This window comes from Sceloporus occidentalis, unplaced genomic scaffold (genome assembly GCF_023333645.1).
Source record: "Sceloporus occidentalis isolate IW3139 unplaced genomic scaffold, rSceOcc1.0.p SCAF_12, whole genome shotgun sequence".
In the NCBI taxonomy this organism is placed as follows: domain Eukaryota; kingdom Metazoa; phylum Chordata; class Lepidosauria; order Squamata; family Phrynosomatidae; genus Sceloporus; species Sceloporus occidentalis.
The window spans coordinates 12,281,512-12,302,280 of record NW_028316992.1 but is presented as its reverse complement, the minus strand read 5'-3'; the positions used below and the strand labels follow the sequence as shown (position 1 = coordinate 12,302,280).

Here is a 20,769-nt window from a genome sequence, read left to right as displayed (position 1 = left end):
TAGGGAAGGGCATTTAGAATCCTCAGCCTGAGAGCTTTTAGGCCTCCCTAAACTATAAACCCCCAAATTCCATAGAAGGAAGCCATAGCATTTAGTACAATAATAGCACTGTAAGAATGTAGTGTGATATTGACCTAAATCTATCAGTTTGTGTTATAGTTTATAAGTAATTAACAACTGCTAACTGTGTTAATTTTGCATAAATGCAAACAAAAACAAAGGAAAAAGTTCACGTTTTATTGAAATTAAAATACCAAGCAAGTTACATTTGTCTAGCCATATAAGCTGGCTGACTGGAATGTTGTACAATGCTAAATGGGATAGTGTTTTACATATTTTTAATAACATGTGAAGCTATTATTTTTATTCCAGTGAGTGTTTCATAGCAGGTTGGTTTAATGAGATGCTGAGGCAGCAAGAATCCGTATCTTCCTTTGTCCCGAAGTTCAAAAGTGAAAGAATACTTTATACCGAGATCATAAGCCCAGTCGTCTGAACCTCCTGGAGCTAAATCTATGGGATAAAACCAAAAACATCATCATGGCCAGATGTTCAACCTTACCTAGGCAGTGGCTAATTCAGAAATAAATGTGACTTAACATTCGTATTGTTCAACTTACAAATTGTTTGTGCACCAGAGCCTGCCTGGTAGTGATTTTGATATCCAACTCTTATAGCATTAGCTACTTTGTTTGCCACTAGTTGCTGAAAATAACAAGAAAAAAAATATTAGTTTTTAGTTTGCATTTGTGTTTATTTCCTTCAATGCTGACAGGTTTACTCCTTTCCATTTTTATAGAGTTTTAATATTCAGGTATTATTATCTGTGTTCTTGTAAGGCCTTATTCTGCAAAAAGAATAAGTCCTTCACTCAAATAGCATTTTGGAAAAACGCCAAAAGGACACACATGTGGACTCCTATTGCCCTCACTGCAACCAACGGTCCATCTTCCCCCAAAACATCCCAGGTGTGCCCTTTCGAAGCGTGATTAGCAGTTTCACCCTAGGCTTCCCTCTCTTATGTGAAGCCCATAGAGACCTTTTTACAAAACTTGACAATGGCCTGTCTTTGTGGCCATGTGAACATTCAGTTTAATAGTCTGTTACCGGTAATTCCTTTTCACTTTCTTCATCACTAAATGTTTGGTGATACTACACGTTGTGTCTCCCTTATCCAAAATGTTTGGCACAAGGACTGTTTTTGGATTTTGCAATATTTGGATATACATAAGATATATTAGAGAAGGGACCCAAGTCGAAACCAATATTAATTTATGTTTCATATGCACACCTATGTATAGCCTGAAGGTGATTTTATTCAATATTTTTACTAACTTTGTGCATGGAACAGAGTTTGTGTCCACTGAACCAACAGAAAGCAAAGTTGTCACTATCTCAGCCACCCATGAAAGAAGTTTTGGGTTTTGAAATATTTTTAAATTTTGGATAAGGGAGAGTCAACCTGTACCCTTTTCATAGGTGCATTAGTCTTCATGACAGATGTCTTAAGCCTGTTACAGACTGCCAAAATAAAGCTGCTTCGGGTCTCTTTGGAGGCATGCTGTTTAAATGATGCATGCATCCTAAGAATCTGGAAACTGCACCAAAGCTGCACTCCAGTGCTTAGGAATGGAGTGTGGCTTTGGCGCGACCTCCGGACTCTTAGGACCCATGCATCATTTAAACAGCATACCTCCAAAGAGACCCGAAGCAGCTTTATTTTGGCAGTCTGTAACAGGCCATAGATTTCTTATTTGCTGTACTACTTTTATACTGCACCTGATCAGATGTCGCCATCTAGCAGCTCGTCAATCATAATATGCTGTATAAATCTGCATACAGTTTATTCAATGAATGCAAAGACATTAGTTTCTTAAACAGAGGTGCACAATCTTTTGGGGGCAAAGGCTGTCTGGAAGGCCCCAGAATTCTTTGAGGTTAAATCCCCCAGCCCCAGGTCTCTGTAGGCTGAATAGAGAACAGCCAAAAGCCTTTGGTTCTTGCTCTCCTAGAGCGTGGGTGATATTGAGGTAAGCCTTCCTGTTCATCAGATCAATTCTCCTCACCTTTAACCTGTTTCACTTCCTCAAAATATCTTTTGGGAAGGAACCCTTAGAAAAAGGTTTGCAAGGAACAGTAGGTGGAAAGTCTGGTTGCTCATATAATGTTGAATATTGCCCCATATTTCCTGTCTGCTATCTAGGCCTATGGGAGGAATCCAAAATATTCTAGAGGCCTGGAGCTTCTGTGTGTTTTATTTTCCAGTAGTTACGTTTTCTCATATACAATTTATATGGAATATTTTGTGCTCCACATAACTTCAGAATCTGAATTACAAGAAATGAATACCACAGTGGTCACAGTATTTCAATACTCTTCCTAAGCACCTACTCTATCTTTATTCAGATGCTCCAGGTCCATTTGGATGGACTGTACTTAGGAGAACAGCAAACCAGAAGTAGAAGAAGGAAGTACGTAAGCATGGCAATAACACCAATAATAATGGTGTGACAAAGTTACATGTCTAAAACAATGTACCTAGTGGGAAGAAAGGTACTATATTGGTGTATAAAGGCACTATATTGGTGTAAAAGTTACATTTTTATAGCTACTTAAAAAACTTTCCCCCTATTTTTATGCCATTTTCCTATCAATGCTAAGGGGATTCTCCTTCCACAAAAAAGAATTTAAAAAATAACATAAAAATAATTAAGCTACTATTTTGACATCTGTCAGTTACAACAATGAATTGCCAGTTACATACTATAACAAGTAATGGGAATAAATTAATTTAAAAATTCACTTTTCAAACTCTGAGAAAGTCAAAGACTCTCACCAGTACTCAGTCACATAATATCAAGCCATGGTTTGTCAATGTCTCTGAACTGAGTCTGTGATCAAACACCAACATTTAGCCCTTTATTTGATAAAGGAAGTCTCTTTTGTGCACTACCCAGAAAAAAAGAAAAGGAGAAAAAACATGCCCCCTACCAAATGCAACATGGCAGTTCTTTAGGGTTGGATTAAACTTAAATAGTAGGATTCTTACCAGCTCATCATGGTCTTTGCTTTTATTTCTAGTATAAGAATATGGAAACAGAACCAGCTGGGAGTAAGAATGCATTGATATATATGCCTTAATATGATCCTTGTGCTTTCTGAGAAAGTTAGCTACAGCTTTTACTTCTGGTTCAGACTCAGGGTACGGTCCACAATATATCTCTTCGCAGTCATTATGAGATGCACCTTTGCCTTGATTTAAAAAAGAAAATACAGATAATTAATATAAAACTGTTTTCCTTTAGAAATGTTGGATCCACTGGACTGCAACTTTAGGAACATTTTTCATTCTGTATTTTCATTCTGTATTTGGAGTAGAAGTAAATACTCATACGTGGAAGGCACACTGTTACACTTACGGGTATTGTACTGAGAAGGATGGCCACCGTCTATCAAAAGTTTTCAGATTTGGAAGTACCATACCTTTAATCTTGTATGTGACTGTTTTTCCAGAAAGATCAAGACAGAGAAAAATACTCTGGTTTTTCTTTTCAGCAACATGGATGCTATCTCCCGTGCGATTTTGTTGATTGACACAGTTTAAGAAAAGGAAGTTGGCCTCAGGCATGAAAGAAGAGCAGCCTGTAAAGCTTGTCTCATCTCCTCCTTGCTTCTAGAGGTTTGGATGCACATCATAGAAAGGAAGAAAACCTTTCTTCTTCAGAAAAATACATTCTGAAAGAGCGGGGCATCCTCAGGAGTTTCCTCATAACCTTCCTAGAACAACTATGTATGTAAGCACTGCAAAGTGCTACTTCCTTGAAGTGGGAAATGGAAAAGCGGAGAGAAGCACTCACTGCTTGTCTGCAGAAGATTGGTTAATAATAATAATAATAATACAGCCCATAGCATATGCTCCCAATTTTTCTAGGTTTTTCCTCTAAGAACTAACTCCCACACAGGATTTCCCTCTGCATTTCTTGGTGCATCAGGTTCAAAATGGTTCTCTAGACAAATATATACAGGTAGGGAGGAGGAGTATCCTTACTTTCAGATTGGGAGTTTGGGGAGATTTGGATGTCACCTCGGATCTAAGATTCAGGACTACTAATTACTTTTCCAATTAAATGTATACATGCGCAACCTTTACTTTTACTCATTTTTTCCCTACTTTTGCAGGCTAAGAGACTGGGGGCCTTTGGGACATCTGAGTTTCTTTTCACATCTGAGGGTTTGTTTGTTTGTGCCCATTAGTGAATGTACCCACAAAGTGGCCTTTGCTATGCTTGGAACTGGATTCATTGAAACCACATCACCAAATAGCATCCATGTATAATTTGGAGGGTGAATATACATGTGTGTGCACATCCACATATATGTGTATGTTTTATAGAAATGTTTACAAAGCAGTCCTGTGCTTGTCTACAGACATAAATCACACTGAGGTCAGTGGAATTGACTCCTAGACAAAAGAGCAGACGTTTGCATCTTTAAATAGTCAGTAATGGACTGGATGAGGGCAAGCAAATTGAAACTTAACCCAGACGAGGCAGAGCTGCTCCTGGTCAATCGAAAAGCACATCGGGGAATAGGGACTTGGTCTGTGTTGGATGGGGTTACACTCCCCCTGAAATCTCAGGCTGTCAGGCTTATAGCTTGGGTGTTCAACTCTGAGCCTGGACGCCCAGGTTTCAGCAGTGGCCAGGGATGCATTTGCACAGCTAAAACTAGTGAGCCAACTTGCACCCATTCCTTGAGATGGCAGATCTCACTATGGTGACATGTGCCTTGATTACATCCCATTTGGACTACTGTAATGTACTCTGCCTGTGGCTGCCTTTGGAAACTGTTCGGAAACTTCAGCGGGTTCAAAATGCTGCAGCCAGAAGGCTGGCCAGGGCCAGTTTAAGGGAGCATATAACTCCCTTGTGGAAACAGCTCCACTGGCTACCAATTCATTTCTGGACAAAATTCAAAGTGCTGGTCATGACCTGTAAAGCCCTATACGGTTTAGGTCCAGGGTATCTGAAAGAGCGTATCTCCACATACCAACCTGCAAAGGTCCCAAGATCTACAGGGAAAGGCTTTCTCTTGGTCATGTCTTATTGAACACATGAAAGAGAGCTTTCTTGATAACTGCTCCTATCCTCTGAGATACTCTTCCACGGGAGGCTAGCCTGACCCCTTCCCTGTTCTCCTTTCGCCAACAGGCAAAGATTTTTTATTCCAAGGAGGCTTTTAATATATAATTGTTGTTGGGGAGGCTTCCATATGGGGTGTATGCTCTATTTATGTTTCTAACTCTTGTATTTTTTTTTTTTTTGTTATTTTATATGGTTTTAGCAAGATGGTTTTAATTGTTTTAACATTTTTATTGTTGTTGTTTTTAATCTGTGAACCACTTTGGGTTCCTCTTCAGGAGAAAGGCAGAATGGAAAATAAATAAATACATAAATAAATAAGTACATAAATAAATACATAAATAAATAAATGGGGGCAAGATCTTGCATGACTCATGTCACAACTCTTCATTGCACTGCAGCAAGAGGTGGAGTATAGATGCTTTAACCTTCAGGGCTTTGCTCGCCAGTACCACAGAACCCCTTTATTTGATACAGCTACCTGGCTTTTCAGGTGAGTTTTAAAGCAATGATAAGGATGCAGTGGAGGAGTGTGGTATAGTGGTTTGAGGTTGGACTATGACTCTAGAGACCAGGGTTCGAATCTCAACTCGGCCGTGGAAATCTACTGGATGGCCTTGGGCAAGTCACACTCTCTCATCTTCAGGGGAAGGCAATGGCAAACTTCCTCTGAACAAATCTTGCCAAGAAAACCCTTGATAGATTCCCCTTAGGGTTGCCATAAGTCAGAAACCACTTGAAGGCACACAATAACAAAACGACCGCAGTGACCATGAATGTGATTAAAAAACAAGATCATAAATATCAGTTATGATATCATAACTGGAAGCCAGCCACCAAATACAACATTTTATCTTACCACACCACCCTGCATCGAAGTTTCTGTTCAAGTCTGTCCCAATGCACCTGTTGCTGCCGTGCACTGAACGGCTTTTTCGCCACATTCGATTCTGTAGAGACACATGCGCACATGTACATTTAATAAATATCTTCAGGTTATTAAGAGTACAGAATTTTCAATAGAAAACCAAGCTTCTAACTCAGAATCACAGTTCTGGAAATACTTATCTAGTTCAGGAGGTTCCCACAACACCTTTGAGCAATGTAGACCGTCTCAAAATCAATATGAAGAAAGGACATGAGCATTGTTAAGTATTCATGATTATGCATTGGACAGGCAAAAAAATTTCACTTTGTCGAAACAGAATGCACACAGGTTTGGGCAGGGGAGAACAGAACAAGACCTATTGGAGAATATATAAAAAGAAGCCATTGCACTAAGAACAGCAGTTGCCGTACAAGCTCTCAGTTTCAAAATAGAATAAAATGTGTACTTCTGTGCTGTCCTGAACTAGGAAACGCACATGCTGGCTTACTCTGAAATTGACCTGAGTGTTTCTAGGTTCAGCTAGCAGTCTAGCTCTATATGGCCCCTCTCAGAAGCCTTCCAGACCAGTTCCTGCAAGGGAGGAGAGCAGTTGCTGGGCAGCCATTTTGTGTGGGTGAGTGTTTGAATTTTTTTAAACACTCTTGGAAGAGTGTTTGAATTTTTTAAAAACTCTTGGAAGAGTGTTTGTTGCTATGCATGTCCTCCATGAGATAATGCCTTTGAGAATAGCTGCAGAAGCTATGAGCGTCCTAGTGAAGCAAGCGTTCAACCCATTCTATTTTAGCCAATTAATAAAAAAGAAAAGGTTTAATTGCCTCTTAGGGAATGATTTACTTGCCTTCTAGTCACAGAGGCTGTGTTCCATCCAAAGAGTTTCTGTCCAAAGAATTGGGGACAAGGGCATTTTTGGCTATTTCTCTCTGTTAAGCTTGGTTGTCACTTTTAATGAAAAGAAACTCTTCTGGAATTCTTTCCAGATTTCCTTTTCTGTGTTTTGCTTGCTTCTCTCATGCTTACTTACACAATGAAGAAACTACAATCACAATATTTCTTAGAGTTCTGAGAAGTAAGGTTATAATGGAATAGTTGCATTTCCTTCTGTTTGCCTTGTTTGTGGAATAATACAAAGGAGTGCAAAAGAGCAAGCTTGGTGTAGAAATGTGAATGTTGGACCATGACTTTGGAGACCAGGGTCTGAATCCCCCCTCGGCCATGGGCAGGTCACACTCTCACAGCTTCAGAGGAAGGCAAAGGCAAACCCCATCTGGACAAATCTTGCCAAGGAAACCCATTGATAGGTGCACCTTTGGGTCACTTGGAGATAAGAGGTATATTTTATTATTATTTGCAATAAAATATTTTTACTATTGTTAAACTGTTATTTACTGTTAAGCTGTTATTCAGCTCCTCCACCCTAATTTTAGCTTTTCTTTTCTTATTTGTATTGTCATTTTATTTTATACGATTCATTTTTTATAATTGGGATGGGGTGGGAGAGGGAGGGTTAGTGTTTGGGCATTATTTTAATTTATATGTTATATATATATATATATATTGTATTTTATTGTTTCTTTGTTGTAACCTGCCTTGCTTCCTTCGGGGAAAGGCGGTATATAAATAAATTTATTATTAGTAGTATTTATAATAAAACTTCATTTCATTCAGCTGAAAAAAATTAAGTTGTATTATAAACAACAGCTTAGCAAACAAAGCTATTTTTATTGCAATAATAACACCAGAGTATACCTCTCATCTCCAAGCATTTTATGGTGTTTTTTCCTTCATTTTCTCAGCATCTTAGGGTCGCCATAAGTTGCAAAAAACTTGAAGGCACACAACAAAAACAGAAAATGTCCTTTGGGCATTGCAACAAAGGCTTCAGTCTTGCCTCCTGTATGAATACACTTATTAGAAACTGATCTGTGTTACTAAAGTTTTTTCTGCAATACCAATAAGTAGAAAGTGTCTATTAGATAAATGGAAGGGAGATAAGAAGGAATTAATGAAGAGAAAGAAAAATGTTCAAGAAGATGAATGCTCCTCCTAAATTGCTGAGGAGATGTTTTGTTGGATTTGGCTAAACCTACAAAAGAAGAAAATGCAGGAGAATCCTGTCAAAGTGCGCAGGCATTATTAATATTGCAATAGAGAGTAAATTGAACTATCCATTTTGCTAGAACATAGGAACATGCTTCATACTGAGTCAGACCATGGGTCCATCTAGTTCAGTATTGTTGACATAGACTGGAATCAGCTCAAGCTTCCTGGAAAATTTATTTCCTGGCTCTACCTGAAGATGCCAGGGATTGAACCTGGGACTTATAGCATATACTGTGCTGAAATAAATGGGCTTCGGGGGGAAAGGATAGCTATCAGACTAAATGTTTACATTGATTTTGAATGTTTCCTGGATACACCTAAGTCTGAACTAGATTGGTCAAAGCCCAGTAGTGAAACGAAAAAAAAACAGACAAACAAAGCCCAGATTGGACCTTGTATGAGTGATGTGCAGACAACTGTATATTCTGGAAGCATTTAAAGATCTAGGTTATACTCTTTTAAAAGGTAAAATATGTCTATGACTATTTATTTCAATAATGTGTTTGACATAAATCATAACCTTTGCTCGGCACCCCCAGAAAGTTGAACCAGCAGTTGCTTAAAAGCCCTCACAGAGTCACAGTAGGCTTTTTAAAAATTGGGATTCTCAAATCTCTGGATCAAATCTGATAAAACAGATGGAAAACGTGTACTTACAGTAGTCCATGTGTACTCATAGCCGTCCACGTTCATTACTGGCAAGACATAGAAATCAATGTGCTGTAAAAGCCTCTGCAGTGAGGAATCCCTGGTTAGGGACTGAGTTGCCTGCACAGAATGCAAGAACAAGATGTAATGCAAAGATCTAATGAGGAGAACCAAATATTGTCATTGTTGTTACTTGTGCTTAAGTCAGCTTTGACTTTTGGTGAAGTTACACTTTGAGTAGCCACAGAGCTTCTGGTACCCTGGCAAAGCCCCCCCCTCCCCCTGACACTTGATTTAAACCTACCTTGTTTTAAAATTTTTAAAAAATCTGACCAAGAGGATGATCACTGTTGAGTGACTATATATGTTTTCTATTTTCCATATTAATTCCATATCAATATGTTCTCCCTAGGAATCTCTAGGTCCTCCAGTGTGACTCTGCTGGAAGTTGACCATAAAGTCACACTGGAGGACCTAGAGATTCCTAGAAAAAAAATACTTCTCTAGGCATCTGTAGATCCTCCAGTGCAATTATATGGTCACCTTTCACTGGATGTTGACCATAGAGTTGCTCTGGAAGACCTAGAGATTCCAAAAGAAATGTTCTCTCAGGTAAAAATATACTGGTTTTCCCACTTTCATGGGTGTCCTCTATCCCTAACCCCAGTGAATATGGAGGACCTACATTAATTGATGGTGGGATAAATCAACGTTTTAATTCATTGCTACTGTACCATCCTCTTGGGCCTGAAAGTACCATGACCCAATATCATGATGACTCTCAGTTCACCTCCATTCTGTTTTGCTTACTCCGAACAATGCATTGGGATACCCATATTAGAACAATGTATTTTATGAGTGATCAAGAATAAAAAATATCTCTCATGACAGCTCGGTATTTAAGTAAAACAATTCATCTGAGATCTTCATATGTGGGGCTGACTGGAGTAAATCGAAGGGGTGAGGAAGAAATATGATGTCTAAACTTATCTCCACTATACTTATTTAATGTATTATTATCTATTGTATATATGGTCCTTCCCCCTCCAAGGCCCCAAGGGACTGTGTGTGTTTGCTGCTGTTGCCGGAGCGGCTCCCTGGGAGTGGATTCCACCTGCGCAGCTGCGCCCTCACCCAGGACTCGCCGCCAATGGACTCACAGCAGTGCTGCCAGGACCGAGGGAGACCAGGAACACCTGGGAGAAGCCGGGGAGGGGTGTGCCGGTGGCAGAGGCATGCCATAAAACCAGCTCGCTGGGGAACCTCCTCGTCCTTCCCCCTCCAAGGCCCCAAGGGACTGTGCATGTTTGCTGCTGTTGCCGGAGCGGCTCCCTGGGAGTGGATTCCACCTGCGCTGCTGAGCCCTCACCCAGGATTCGCCACCAACGGACTCACAGCGCCGCACCTGTGCAACTGCGCATGGTTGTAGGGGACAGGGACAGGATCCTATTAGCTGTGCCTGCAGCAGAGGAACGACTTGGATAGTAGTCTTACTCTGTTGCAGCTCTGTTACATTGTTGGTGTGTGGGGACTGTATGCTCATGGATTGTGTTCCCCCCATGAGCACCAATGTTATTCTAATCCCCTTCAATGATATATATTGTCACCCAGCTATAGTATGGTTTTTATGGCTTTAATTTGTTGTAGCTCTGTATAGTCTTTGGATGGTTCATGTTGGGTTTTTTGTTTGTATGGAGGGTGGGATTGCACTTTGTTGGGATATTGTTGTAACCATTGTTTTGTGGAATTCTTAATGTTGGAAACCGCTGTGATCTGCATTGGAATAGCGGTATACAAATAATATTTTTATTTTTTATTTTTTATTTATTGTATTTATATTTTTACTTCTTCATTTTTATATCCTTTTTATTTAACCTTTTATATAGAGTGCTTTTACAGAGGTTATACAAATTTTTTTGCATTTGTTGTATTTTGAGATGGTCCACGGGTTAATCAATAAATGTTGTTGTTGTTTTGCTTACTCTCCTCCTCAATGGAAGGGGTTCTCTTTCTGAATACACACATGGCACCACCTTTCTTCATCCAATTTTTCTCTTCAAAACCCAATTCCTTCATGAGGCTGTGTGCCAAAATGCATAGTGGAATACTTGATGTGTTGGCAGAATGTCCCCAATTCAGTCTTAACCCTTTTTTCTATATCCCCAAATATAATCAAGCTTTACATATATGAAACTGCTCTTGCTAACATTTTCTCATTCATACCCTTGTCTCAGACTCCTGCATCTCTTGTTTCCCTCTATTTATTTTAGACTAAAAGTTCCCTGGGAACAGGAACATTTTTATCTATACAATTCTATAGTACACCACTAGTGGATTCTTGGTGTGCCTGTGTGTAACAATTGATAAGGAGAGCATGTGTCATCTACTTACATGTCCTATGAACCAGACGCAAAAAGCAGGAGAAATCCATTCCCGAGCATGAATACCACAATCTATCCAAATGGCATTTTTGGGTGTTCCCCCTCCACTTGAAAGCTAAGAGAAGAATGAACAGAGATCTTAGTTGCACAATGGGAGTATGCAACCTTTTTAGTCCTGATGGACATATTTGCACAGCCACACATCCATGTGCACACAGGCATGTATGCATACATCTTATCAGTTTGATCATTTTCCTGCCCAGCATGCGAAATTTTACACATATCTACTCAGAGGGGAGTCCTAAGGCAACAAGTGCCAGACATGCAAAGCACAACTCAGTTCCATGTATGTGTACTCAGAAAAAAAAAACCCAAAACATGAACATGATTTCTATTCTTAGAAACTGTCAAAATGTAAAGGTGTTTAAAGAAGATACTATTGACAGGTTTAAAGGTATTTAAGTCCCAAATACTCTGCTCTTTGAATACCTGGTATCATTTACAAGAGAAGAATGTTATTTCTAATCAATGCTAAAGGAAGTCTCTCCCACAAAGCTGCTTTTTCCCTGTAACCCAACTGATCAGATGAGCTTCAAGGAAAAGAAGTGACCTGCAGCCCCCATGTGGTGCATCCATGGTGCAGGGATCTCAAAGTAATGCCAGGATACTTAATCATACCTTTAAAAAAATCAATATACTTCTAAATACATTCCTGTAAATAGTTATCCACAATAGGGTATTATGCCCTAGTCAGTGTTTCCTGCAACAGTAAATGCAGATTAGGATTTTCATTTTGCAAGAGAGAGAGAGAGAGAGAGAGAGAGAGAGAGAGAGAGAGAGAACATTTAGCACATAATAGATCCCACCCCCATTTTCGCAATAATTACAAAAATGGGAAGGGAGGGGGTTTGCTGCACGACTGTACTTTAATTTCCCGATTTGACAGTCAAAATAACATTGTTAAGATGTTTGAACAAAGAGTTATCAGCACCTTGTACCTTCAAAATATAAAGAGGCCGTTTCTCATAGGAAACTCCAATGGAGATTTTTTGGATCATATTAGAATGTTGTGTCGCTATTTCCTCCATCCAGGCATATATCTGAAATAATAAGATCATTTTTAAGCAAATGACAATTGCAATTAAGTATTCATATTCCATCTTTATTGCCCTTTGGAACTTGAGGTGGCACATGTGGGGTACCTGGATAGTCTTCCATCCGGTACAGACCATTTTAGTATCAGAAATGTGACTGGAACATGTGCTACAGACCATCTCCTGGGGCCCCTAAATCCAGATTTACATATTGTGATAAATACAGACCTTGGAACACAAACCAATTATGTTACTTATTATTCTATGCATCAATCAGGTCTTTATTGTGCTAAGCCTGTGTTTGTAGCTCGTTACCTTATGGGTTATTAATGTGCAATGCATTATTGATGCATTAATTTAATATTTTTCATTATCTGCTTTCAGAGATTAGACAGTCTTCTCCCAAAGGGCCTTTACAAGTCTGACTCCCCATGCTGGCCTAAAACTGACCTTCGTTTTCTGCCTCTTTCTGAAACTGAAATTCAAGCTACACAAGAGACATGTAGCTTCTTCACAAGCTTAGCAGTATTCTGGGAATCTTCCTGGAAGCACTCATTGTATTCTCTAAGTGTGTTAAATCACTAAAATAACATAGCAATAGTGTACACTTGGACATATTCCTGTTTTCCTCCAAAACATTAGTTTATGTAATCGAGTGGCGCCTGGGGGCTCCAATGTCAGTGGGACATTGAATCCATGCCATGCTTTAATCCAGGCCTCCAGGGTGTTAAACCCTGTTCACAAATAGGTCTAGCAGTTTGGAGACTTTAAAATGAGCCCAAACTTGGTGTGGATTCACCATCCTATTGACACGGGAGCCACTAGCCACTTCTGATGATGTCTGATGGAGCAATGCCTGTATTTGGTTTTCCTTTTGTTTAAGCTAAATGTTCTAAGTTTTAAGGCATTGCTACATGTCTAAGGCTGCAGTCCTGGATCCAGTAATATTTCCAGTTTTGAGCTGCATGTATACTGCATGTCTGAGACCACAATCCTAGATCCAGTTTCCTGGGAGTAAGCCCCGCTGATTTCTGAGTATACACTTGAGGTTGAGTTGCCCTTATCCAGAAATCTGAGATACTCCAATACTCAAAATTGTCCACTTGGGTGGCTCAGATAGTGACATCTTCGCTTTCTGATGGTTCGTTATACACAAACTTTGTTTCATGCACAAAATTATTTAAAACGTTGTGTATAAAAGTAACTTCAGCTTTGTGAATAAGGTGTATATGAAACATAAATTAATTTTGTGTTTAGACTTGGGTCCCATCTCCATAATATCTCATTATGTATATGCAAATATTCCAAAATCTAAAAAAATCCCAAACACTTCTGGTTCCAAGCATTTTGGATAAGGGAGACTCAACCTGTATTACACATTGAACACTATAGTTTTCAGGGCAGGATATAATATTAAAAGTAACAATTAGCCACATCTTACTACTTTTAGCGAATGATATTGTTCATAAAATGATGCCGAACTGCGGGGGGTGACAGTGTCATTGGCAGTTTGTATCTCAATAATTTTGTGAACATCCTCCAGTGATACTCTGAAGAAGAAGAAAAGAAAATATTTAGAAACTATGGATGCCGGCTATGAAAGCCTTCGACTTCACATTTAGAAACTTTGTTCAAATGTACATTTTTACACTTTCACAACAGGAAGTCACCATACCTGTATAGAATGGCAGATCTGTTAAGTGCAGCTTTCACGTCATTTACATCTGATATGTTGACATAGAAATGTACCTCTTTGTTTTTCATTATGTTCCTGGGTGAGTCAGGTTGCCAAAGCACAACCTACAATGTTTCCGAAAACATTAAAATAAAACAGAAATTAAACTGGTTTCTTTTATTTATTTGTTGGATTCATACTCTCCTTTCTTACAGTGCAAGGTGTCTAACAGTGACAAAATCAAACAAAACAAAATTAAAACCTAAAACAAATCAACTGTAATCCAGAGAGATGAGACATTATTGGCTCCCTTCTCAAAATCACATTTTGTTGCAGAATTAACACATAACGTTATCTACAAGATAGGTAGTTTAAGACATTTTCATCTGAAGAGTTAGAAACGATGGCCAGAATTCACCATAAGTAACGCACTTGTGACAATTTCATATTCACAATCCTTATGTATTCTCTAGCTTAGGGGATATATAGGGACTATCACAGGCCCTAATGCCCACTTACTGAGTAGCAGCTGGAGCAACTGAAGGAGGTCTGTTCTCCTGTTGACTGGGAAGCAGCCAATTGACATGAATAGCAGTCCTTGAGTGAGCTTTCACTGGCGCAAGGAGGAATTGTGACAGGGACTCTGCTTCTGGTTGTCACACTGGAGATTGCTCACAGGAGGGAGTGGGACCATTGACCAGCTGCTTCCTGATCAACAGTGGACAGACCTCCATCAAAGACAGCTACTGCTACCTGGTAAGTGGGACCTGGGAGGATTAGGCTGGGAGACACTATCTTGAAGTCATTCAGATGTCATTTTTTGTATCAGAGGGATGTGAATAACCGGGTTTGTTATTCACACCATGGAATGGCATCAATCCGCATCTCTCTGAGTTTGGAACAGGAGACGGCAGCTGAGGTGGGGTAGGGGGGTCCCCCATTGCTGGGTCTGGACTCATTCTCTGTGGTCTGAGGAGGAGGAAAACACACCGCTTTCCTCCCAGGAAGCCTAAAATGTCATTTAGCTTCAGGGAGAGTTGAAAGTGCATTCAATGAAATGATAACGTATGTATAAAACAGGAAATGCAATAGAAGAATAGATGCAAAACAGGAAATCTGAAGGTTGAGACAGATTTTGTGGCAATAGAGACCAGTTTTGTCTACTAAACATGGCTGTGTCTGAAAAAATCAGAGAATCCATTCTTTCCAGGAATGGAAAGCAGCAAGCAACAACTCATCCTTTTTGCTCATGATAATGTTCAAAAAGTAGTTTGGTGTCGTTACTCATTACAGTGTTTTTAAAGTCACTTGTAGTGGTATGGTATAGTGGTTATATTTTGTGTTCCTCATTAATTTTCTTACTTAAGAAAACTACTTTTGGGTTGATAAGAGAGTGGCATACAGTCTTTAAAAAGTCCAGCTAAAACAGTTCTTAAAAACTTTCAAATGTTCTTTGAAAGCAACATTTGAAAGGAACCAAGAAAGAGCGCAAAGTTTTTTTGTGTGTGTTTTTCGGGCTATGAGGCCATGTTCTAGAAGAGTTCATTCCTGAGGTTTCATCAGCATCTTTGGCTGGCATTTTCAGAGAACGCTGACCTGGAAGAGAGTAGGTATATGATCACAAAGCCAGCATTTTGGACTATGACTCTGTGAGATCAGGGTTTGTATCCCTGCTCAGCCATTGATACCCACTGGGTGATATTGAGTAAGTTGCACTCTCTCAGCCTCAGAGGAAAGCAAAACCCTCTCTTATCAAACCTTGCAAAAAAAACCCACCTCTGTGATAAGATTGCTTCAGGGTTGCCATAAATCAGAAACGACTGGAAGGCACGCAACAACAACAGCAGCAGCAACTTCACTATCAAAGTAGCTTTGTTCCCGATTTTGAAGCATGCCTTGGTTATGCCTCTTTTACCTACAAAAGTAACTTGTTGTGGAGTATAATAATTACCCACAACTCTTATGTTCCAAGTGCTGTTATTACCTTCTTTGCTTGCATATGATTTGAGGAGGTTACATTAATTGCAATGGTTTGCTAGAAGCGGTTACCTCAAAAGTAGTGGTCAGATTCTGGAGAATTGCAACTTGCCTACTGGAACGTGGAAGAGCCCACAATACCTGGTCACTGAAAAAGACAGGTGAGTTAGAGGAAGAAATATGTGATAGAACAATTCTATTTTGCTGCTAAGAAACCACCAGAGATTATGATTCTGAAAGGTGGAATGACCTTCTAGAGCCTGGAAAAATTATTTCTACAAAGTAAATATAATGGCGTATTTAAGACACCCATAAACTTAATAGTGGTAAGGCTGTGCCCTTAATTCCAGCTCATCATCTTATCATTGCCCAGATAGAGCTTGTATTCATTCGAGTGATAATTAACTTTCCAAGCTCTGGTCCTAATGGTACAGCAGGGATACTCCTAGGACCTCTAAACCAGCCAGAAAACTTTAGAAGTTACACACACACATTCCTTTTAGGGTCACTGTTAGCAGAAAGAGGGCAACAGGGCTCCTCTTTTAAACAGCTGTGGGTAGGAGTGAATTTCAGCAAGTGAGAAGTGTGCAAGAAATTCTTCTGCACAACAAAGAAAGCTATAGGAGTTCTCTGTTGCTTTTCCATGCATCTACTGTAGTCTTCCCATGTTGGCCATGGCTTTCAAGCAGGTGAAGGCAATATATATTTCACAACAAGGTCTAAGTCAGGTGTGGAAATCATGTGGCATTCCAGATGCTGTTGGACTACTATTCCCAGCACTCCTCACCACTGGCTATGCCAGCTAAGGAGGCTAGAAGGTGTGATCTAGCAGCGGATGGCTACATGATTTGGATAGTTTCTCACCCCAAACCACATGCCTCTTTCATATGTTACATTTTAAAGATGTGCATCTTGACAACTCAGGACCTTTCAACACAAGTATAACCTTATGATTCCACTTTTATCTGCAGTTGATGCATCCTATAGAATCCTGGAGTTTGCCATCTAATCAGAGGAACCTGGCTGAGAATTGTAAATGTCTCTCCTTAAAGTATAAATCCTAGGATTCCATGGGAGATTGCCATGGTAGTAAAGGTGGACTCATAATGCTATAATGAAAATGCTATAGGGAAAGGGCCTTAGGATATAACTATTCCAACTGACTGATCAACCAACTGACCAGTGTACTGCTGAATGCTTAACTCTAAATTACTTAAATGGATTTAATTAATCTCTTTGGAAAACGGCAATTTGAAGTGGTTAATCAGGGAGTGGAGTAGCCTTAATCAGTGGGATGCACATGTTTCATTTCTGATGCTCTGTTTGTTCCAGTGTGTTATTGCAACATGAGATGGAAAATAAATATTAAAAATACATTTATTTCTTACAGTTAGTAATATTCTGGAACTGAATTACACATATGATATGCAAATGTGGGCAATAGAAGCCAAAACTGTTTCTTGAGGGAAAGCAGAATTGGCAATAATCTTTTAGAATTATGGGGGCTTGACAGACCACCCCAAAAGGGCGGGTTGAAGACGCCCGTTTTTCCTCCTGAGGGACGCCACAACAGCCAAACTGCGCAGGCTCCCACCTTACCAAAAAGAACCCGCTAAAAGTGGGTTCTTTTTGGTGTGTGCGGCAGACACCATGAGTGCGCCATTGGCGCACTGTCACATGTTGATGACACAAGCGCAGCACCGTGATGTGCAGACACTGCACTGCACTTGCATCATCATGGTGGCCCCCATGTGGACTGGGCGGAGCCACAGTGGTGCCACCGACGCGCGCTAGGGCTCAGGAGCATGCAGATACTCTGCACTCCCAACCCCTGATTTTGACCTCAGGCCGGTACAAACCGGTGGTCTGTACCGGGCCATGGTGAACAAAAGTCCCAGCAGACCGGAGTAGGGCAAACATTGCCTCCTCTTCAAAAGGGGAAAAAGAGAGGACTCAGATAATTACCACCCAGTCAGTCCAACATCAAAACCAAGAAAGATTCTAGAGCTGATCATTAAACAGTTTGGAAGCACTTAGAAAAGAATGGTGTAATAATTAAAAGTCAACATAGGTTTCTGAAAAACAATTCATGCTGGACTAATTTTCTCCTTTTTTTGGTAGAGTTACAAGCTTGCTAGATGAAGGGAATGCTATGGATGTAGCATATCTTGTTTTCAGTAAGGCCTTTGACAAGGTCCCCCATGATATCTTTGTAAAAACACTTAATAAAATGTGAGCTAGACAATGATATTGCTTGGTGGTTCTGCAGTTTGTTGACACACTAAACCCAAAGGGTGCTCACCAAAGGCTCCGTTTCCTCCTGAAGAGAAGCAACTAGCAGGATGTCAGAAGGTTCTGTCCTGGACCCAGTGCTATTAAATATCTACAGTATCAATGACTTGGAAGATGGAATAGAGGGACACCTGGCTTGACAATAGTACATGTGAAAGGGATCTGGGGGTGCATTCCCACGATGAAATACAGTGAATTGCCAATCGGTGTAAATGACCATAGTTCCCATTTGAAACCGGTTCCTGTCACAATGTGATCGAATCCTGTCGTGAGGAAGCGAGGTAACGGCAAAACCCCTAGTTTTTCCAGAGAGTAGTTTCTATGCAGTTCTTTTCACAAGAATCTATTCTGAAGTGAGTTCAATAAGTGAGAATGACAGATCAGAATCTATTCATTCTGGAGGGGAGGGATAAATGGCAAAGGGGTGTTTACCATCCCTCCTCAGTTTTTGACTGATCCACCATTGTAAAGGCAAGTTGTTCTAAAATCAATCAATTGAATTTTCTATCATTTTTATTTTTAAGAAACCCATTGTCCTCCCTTTCATCCTCCTACCTCGTTCCTCGTCCTTGCCTCTGTCACCCTCCTTGCGCCATTGCCACCGTTCCCCTTGGCCTTGCCTCCATCTCTGGCCTTGCTCTGTTGTCTCCATTCCCATCGACCTTGTCTCTGCCCCCCCCCCCACCTTGCCTTTGTTACAGTTAAGATTGACTGTCATTTCCCTAGTCTTACAGTTAAGTCTTACTGAACACAGAGCTGTTACAGATCCATACGCTAGGTTACGAATCAGCCATTGTGACTTTAAAAACATCCTATTTAGTGGCTAACCATAGTGTATTAACTGGGCACTTTGGAGCAGACAACCATTTTTGGGCACAACGTATGTGTTTCGGTTCTGTATGTGTGAACCAAGCATAATTGACTCCACTGACATGATTCGCAGCTGAATGTGTGAAGGGAGTCCACTAAAGAATATTTATGTCAAATTCTCTGTCGTTGTTAAGGATAGGAAAGTTCTTTCTGCTTTGCTTTACTTGTATCATGAACTATTTGAGATGAAAGTATAATTTGATGCTACAAGCATAAAGTTACAAATCTCTCTCTCTCTCTGTGTATACACATTTGTGCTTATTCTCTCTCCCTCATAGTTTATGTCCCTCTTTTATCTCACAGTTTGTAACCACAGCAACCCTGTTATTGACAATCATTGCAAAACACAGTCCTATATCGGGAAGAGGAGGCCCCTAAGCATAAGGTGCTGCAATCTTAAGGGCACTAGATTTACAATAAGATTTATTTACTGGAGAGTCTGGAGAGCAGGGTTCATATCCCACTGGATGACCTTGGTCAACTCATAATCTCTTAGCCTCAGAGGATGGCAATGGCAACCCCCTCTGACGAAACTTGCCAAGAAAACCCTGTGATTGGTTCATACGCCTTAGAGTCACCATAAGTCGGAAATGACTTAAAGGCACCCAACAAGAACAACACCTACTGACCTAAGTGTTATACATACCTTCTTGGGAGTAATTCCTTTTGAACAGAATGGAATTTAACTTCAAACTAACCAAGAAATGGTCTGTACTGCAAATCCATGAGACTAAAATGTTAGAATCCAAGAAGCTGCACACATGTTCTATAAATCAATCTATCTGTATTTATGCGGATAATATACTATACATTTTTCCTAAGTGTTTTGCAAGATTTCATGTCTATGTGTATCATATCTTTGTTTTTGAAGTCCATGCAATAACATATCAAAACATTGTATTCTAACTGAATATAAGAAAGCACAAAAGACATTTATCGTTTGATCTCTCTCATATGTTTTTGTTTCTCTTTTTTTATTGTGGTATTGGACTCAGCAGATGCATTAAATCAATAAACTGATCTTTACCTTTGAAAAAAAATAACACTTCACATTTATACCAAATAAATTGTAACAATAAAAACAAGCAAAAACGGATTGTCTACACATAAATGGGGGATCTCAACATGGAACTTATTATTTTAATACATCTATGTGAGGAATTTCCTCCCTTTATGGTAAACTGGAGTTCTGTATCAATTTATCTGGGGGTAAGGTCCACTGAACTCAGGAGGGCTCACTTCCGTATACATATGTACAGGACTGGGTTGTTAATATCAAGGTCCCACATATCATTAGTGAAACAAGTTGTTTTGTAATTTCAAATACTTGTTATTATTATTAGAAACACATCTAAGGATTAGAGAAACCCTACATATTATACAGAGTTGTATATCCTGTTTAAAAAGCATTAATGTGACCTTTCTTCTCTTCAGCCATTTTTGGAATGTGTTTTTATTTTCACCAAATATTTCCCATCTTTCACTAGAAAATAAACACTTACCTTTGGAGAGATGAGACATGTTCCCTTTGAATGAGGATGAATACTATACCAATGAAAAGGAAAAACCTCATGGCAGCCGTTTCCAGTGAAACCAAGTAAGACAGTGACGGTTCAGGACCTACACTGTTGATTTTCTAAAGTCTCTGTTGAAAGAGTGGTTAAAATTTAATGTCCTCTCTCTTTGTAATGCATCTGCCTCC

At 39.7% G+C, this 20,769-nt stretch overlaps 1 protein-coding gene across 2 annotated transcripts; it reads right to left on the bottom strand.

Moving 5' to 3' along the window:
• Positions 1-293: 293 nt before the first annotated feature.
• Positions 294-20,648, bottom strand: LOC149305277 (carboxypeptidase B2-like). 2 transcript variants are annotated; one of them, XM_089477820.1, is made up of 11 exons: positions 20,570-20,648; positions 15,978-16,053; positions 13,929-14,053; positions 13,695-13,803; positions 12,158-12,259; positions 11,170-11,274; positions 8,788-8,898; positions 6,001-6,091; positions 3,050-3,252; positions 621-705; positions 294-513 (listed from the first exon to the last, which is right to left on the bottom strand). In XM_089477820.1, the coding sequence occupies exons 1-11, from the start codon at positions 20,638-20,640 to the stop codon at positions 329-331; spliced, it is 1,263 nt and encodes a 420-aa protein (XP_089333946.1). In that variant the 5' UTR covers positions 20,641-20,648; the 3' UTR covers positions 294-328. The 2 variants fall into 2 exon arrangements, with proteins under 2 accessions (XP_089333946.1, XP_089333947.1); XM_089477821.1 differs by having other exon boundaries at positions 13,698-13,803.
• Positions 20,649-20,769: the final 121 nt, after the last annotated feature.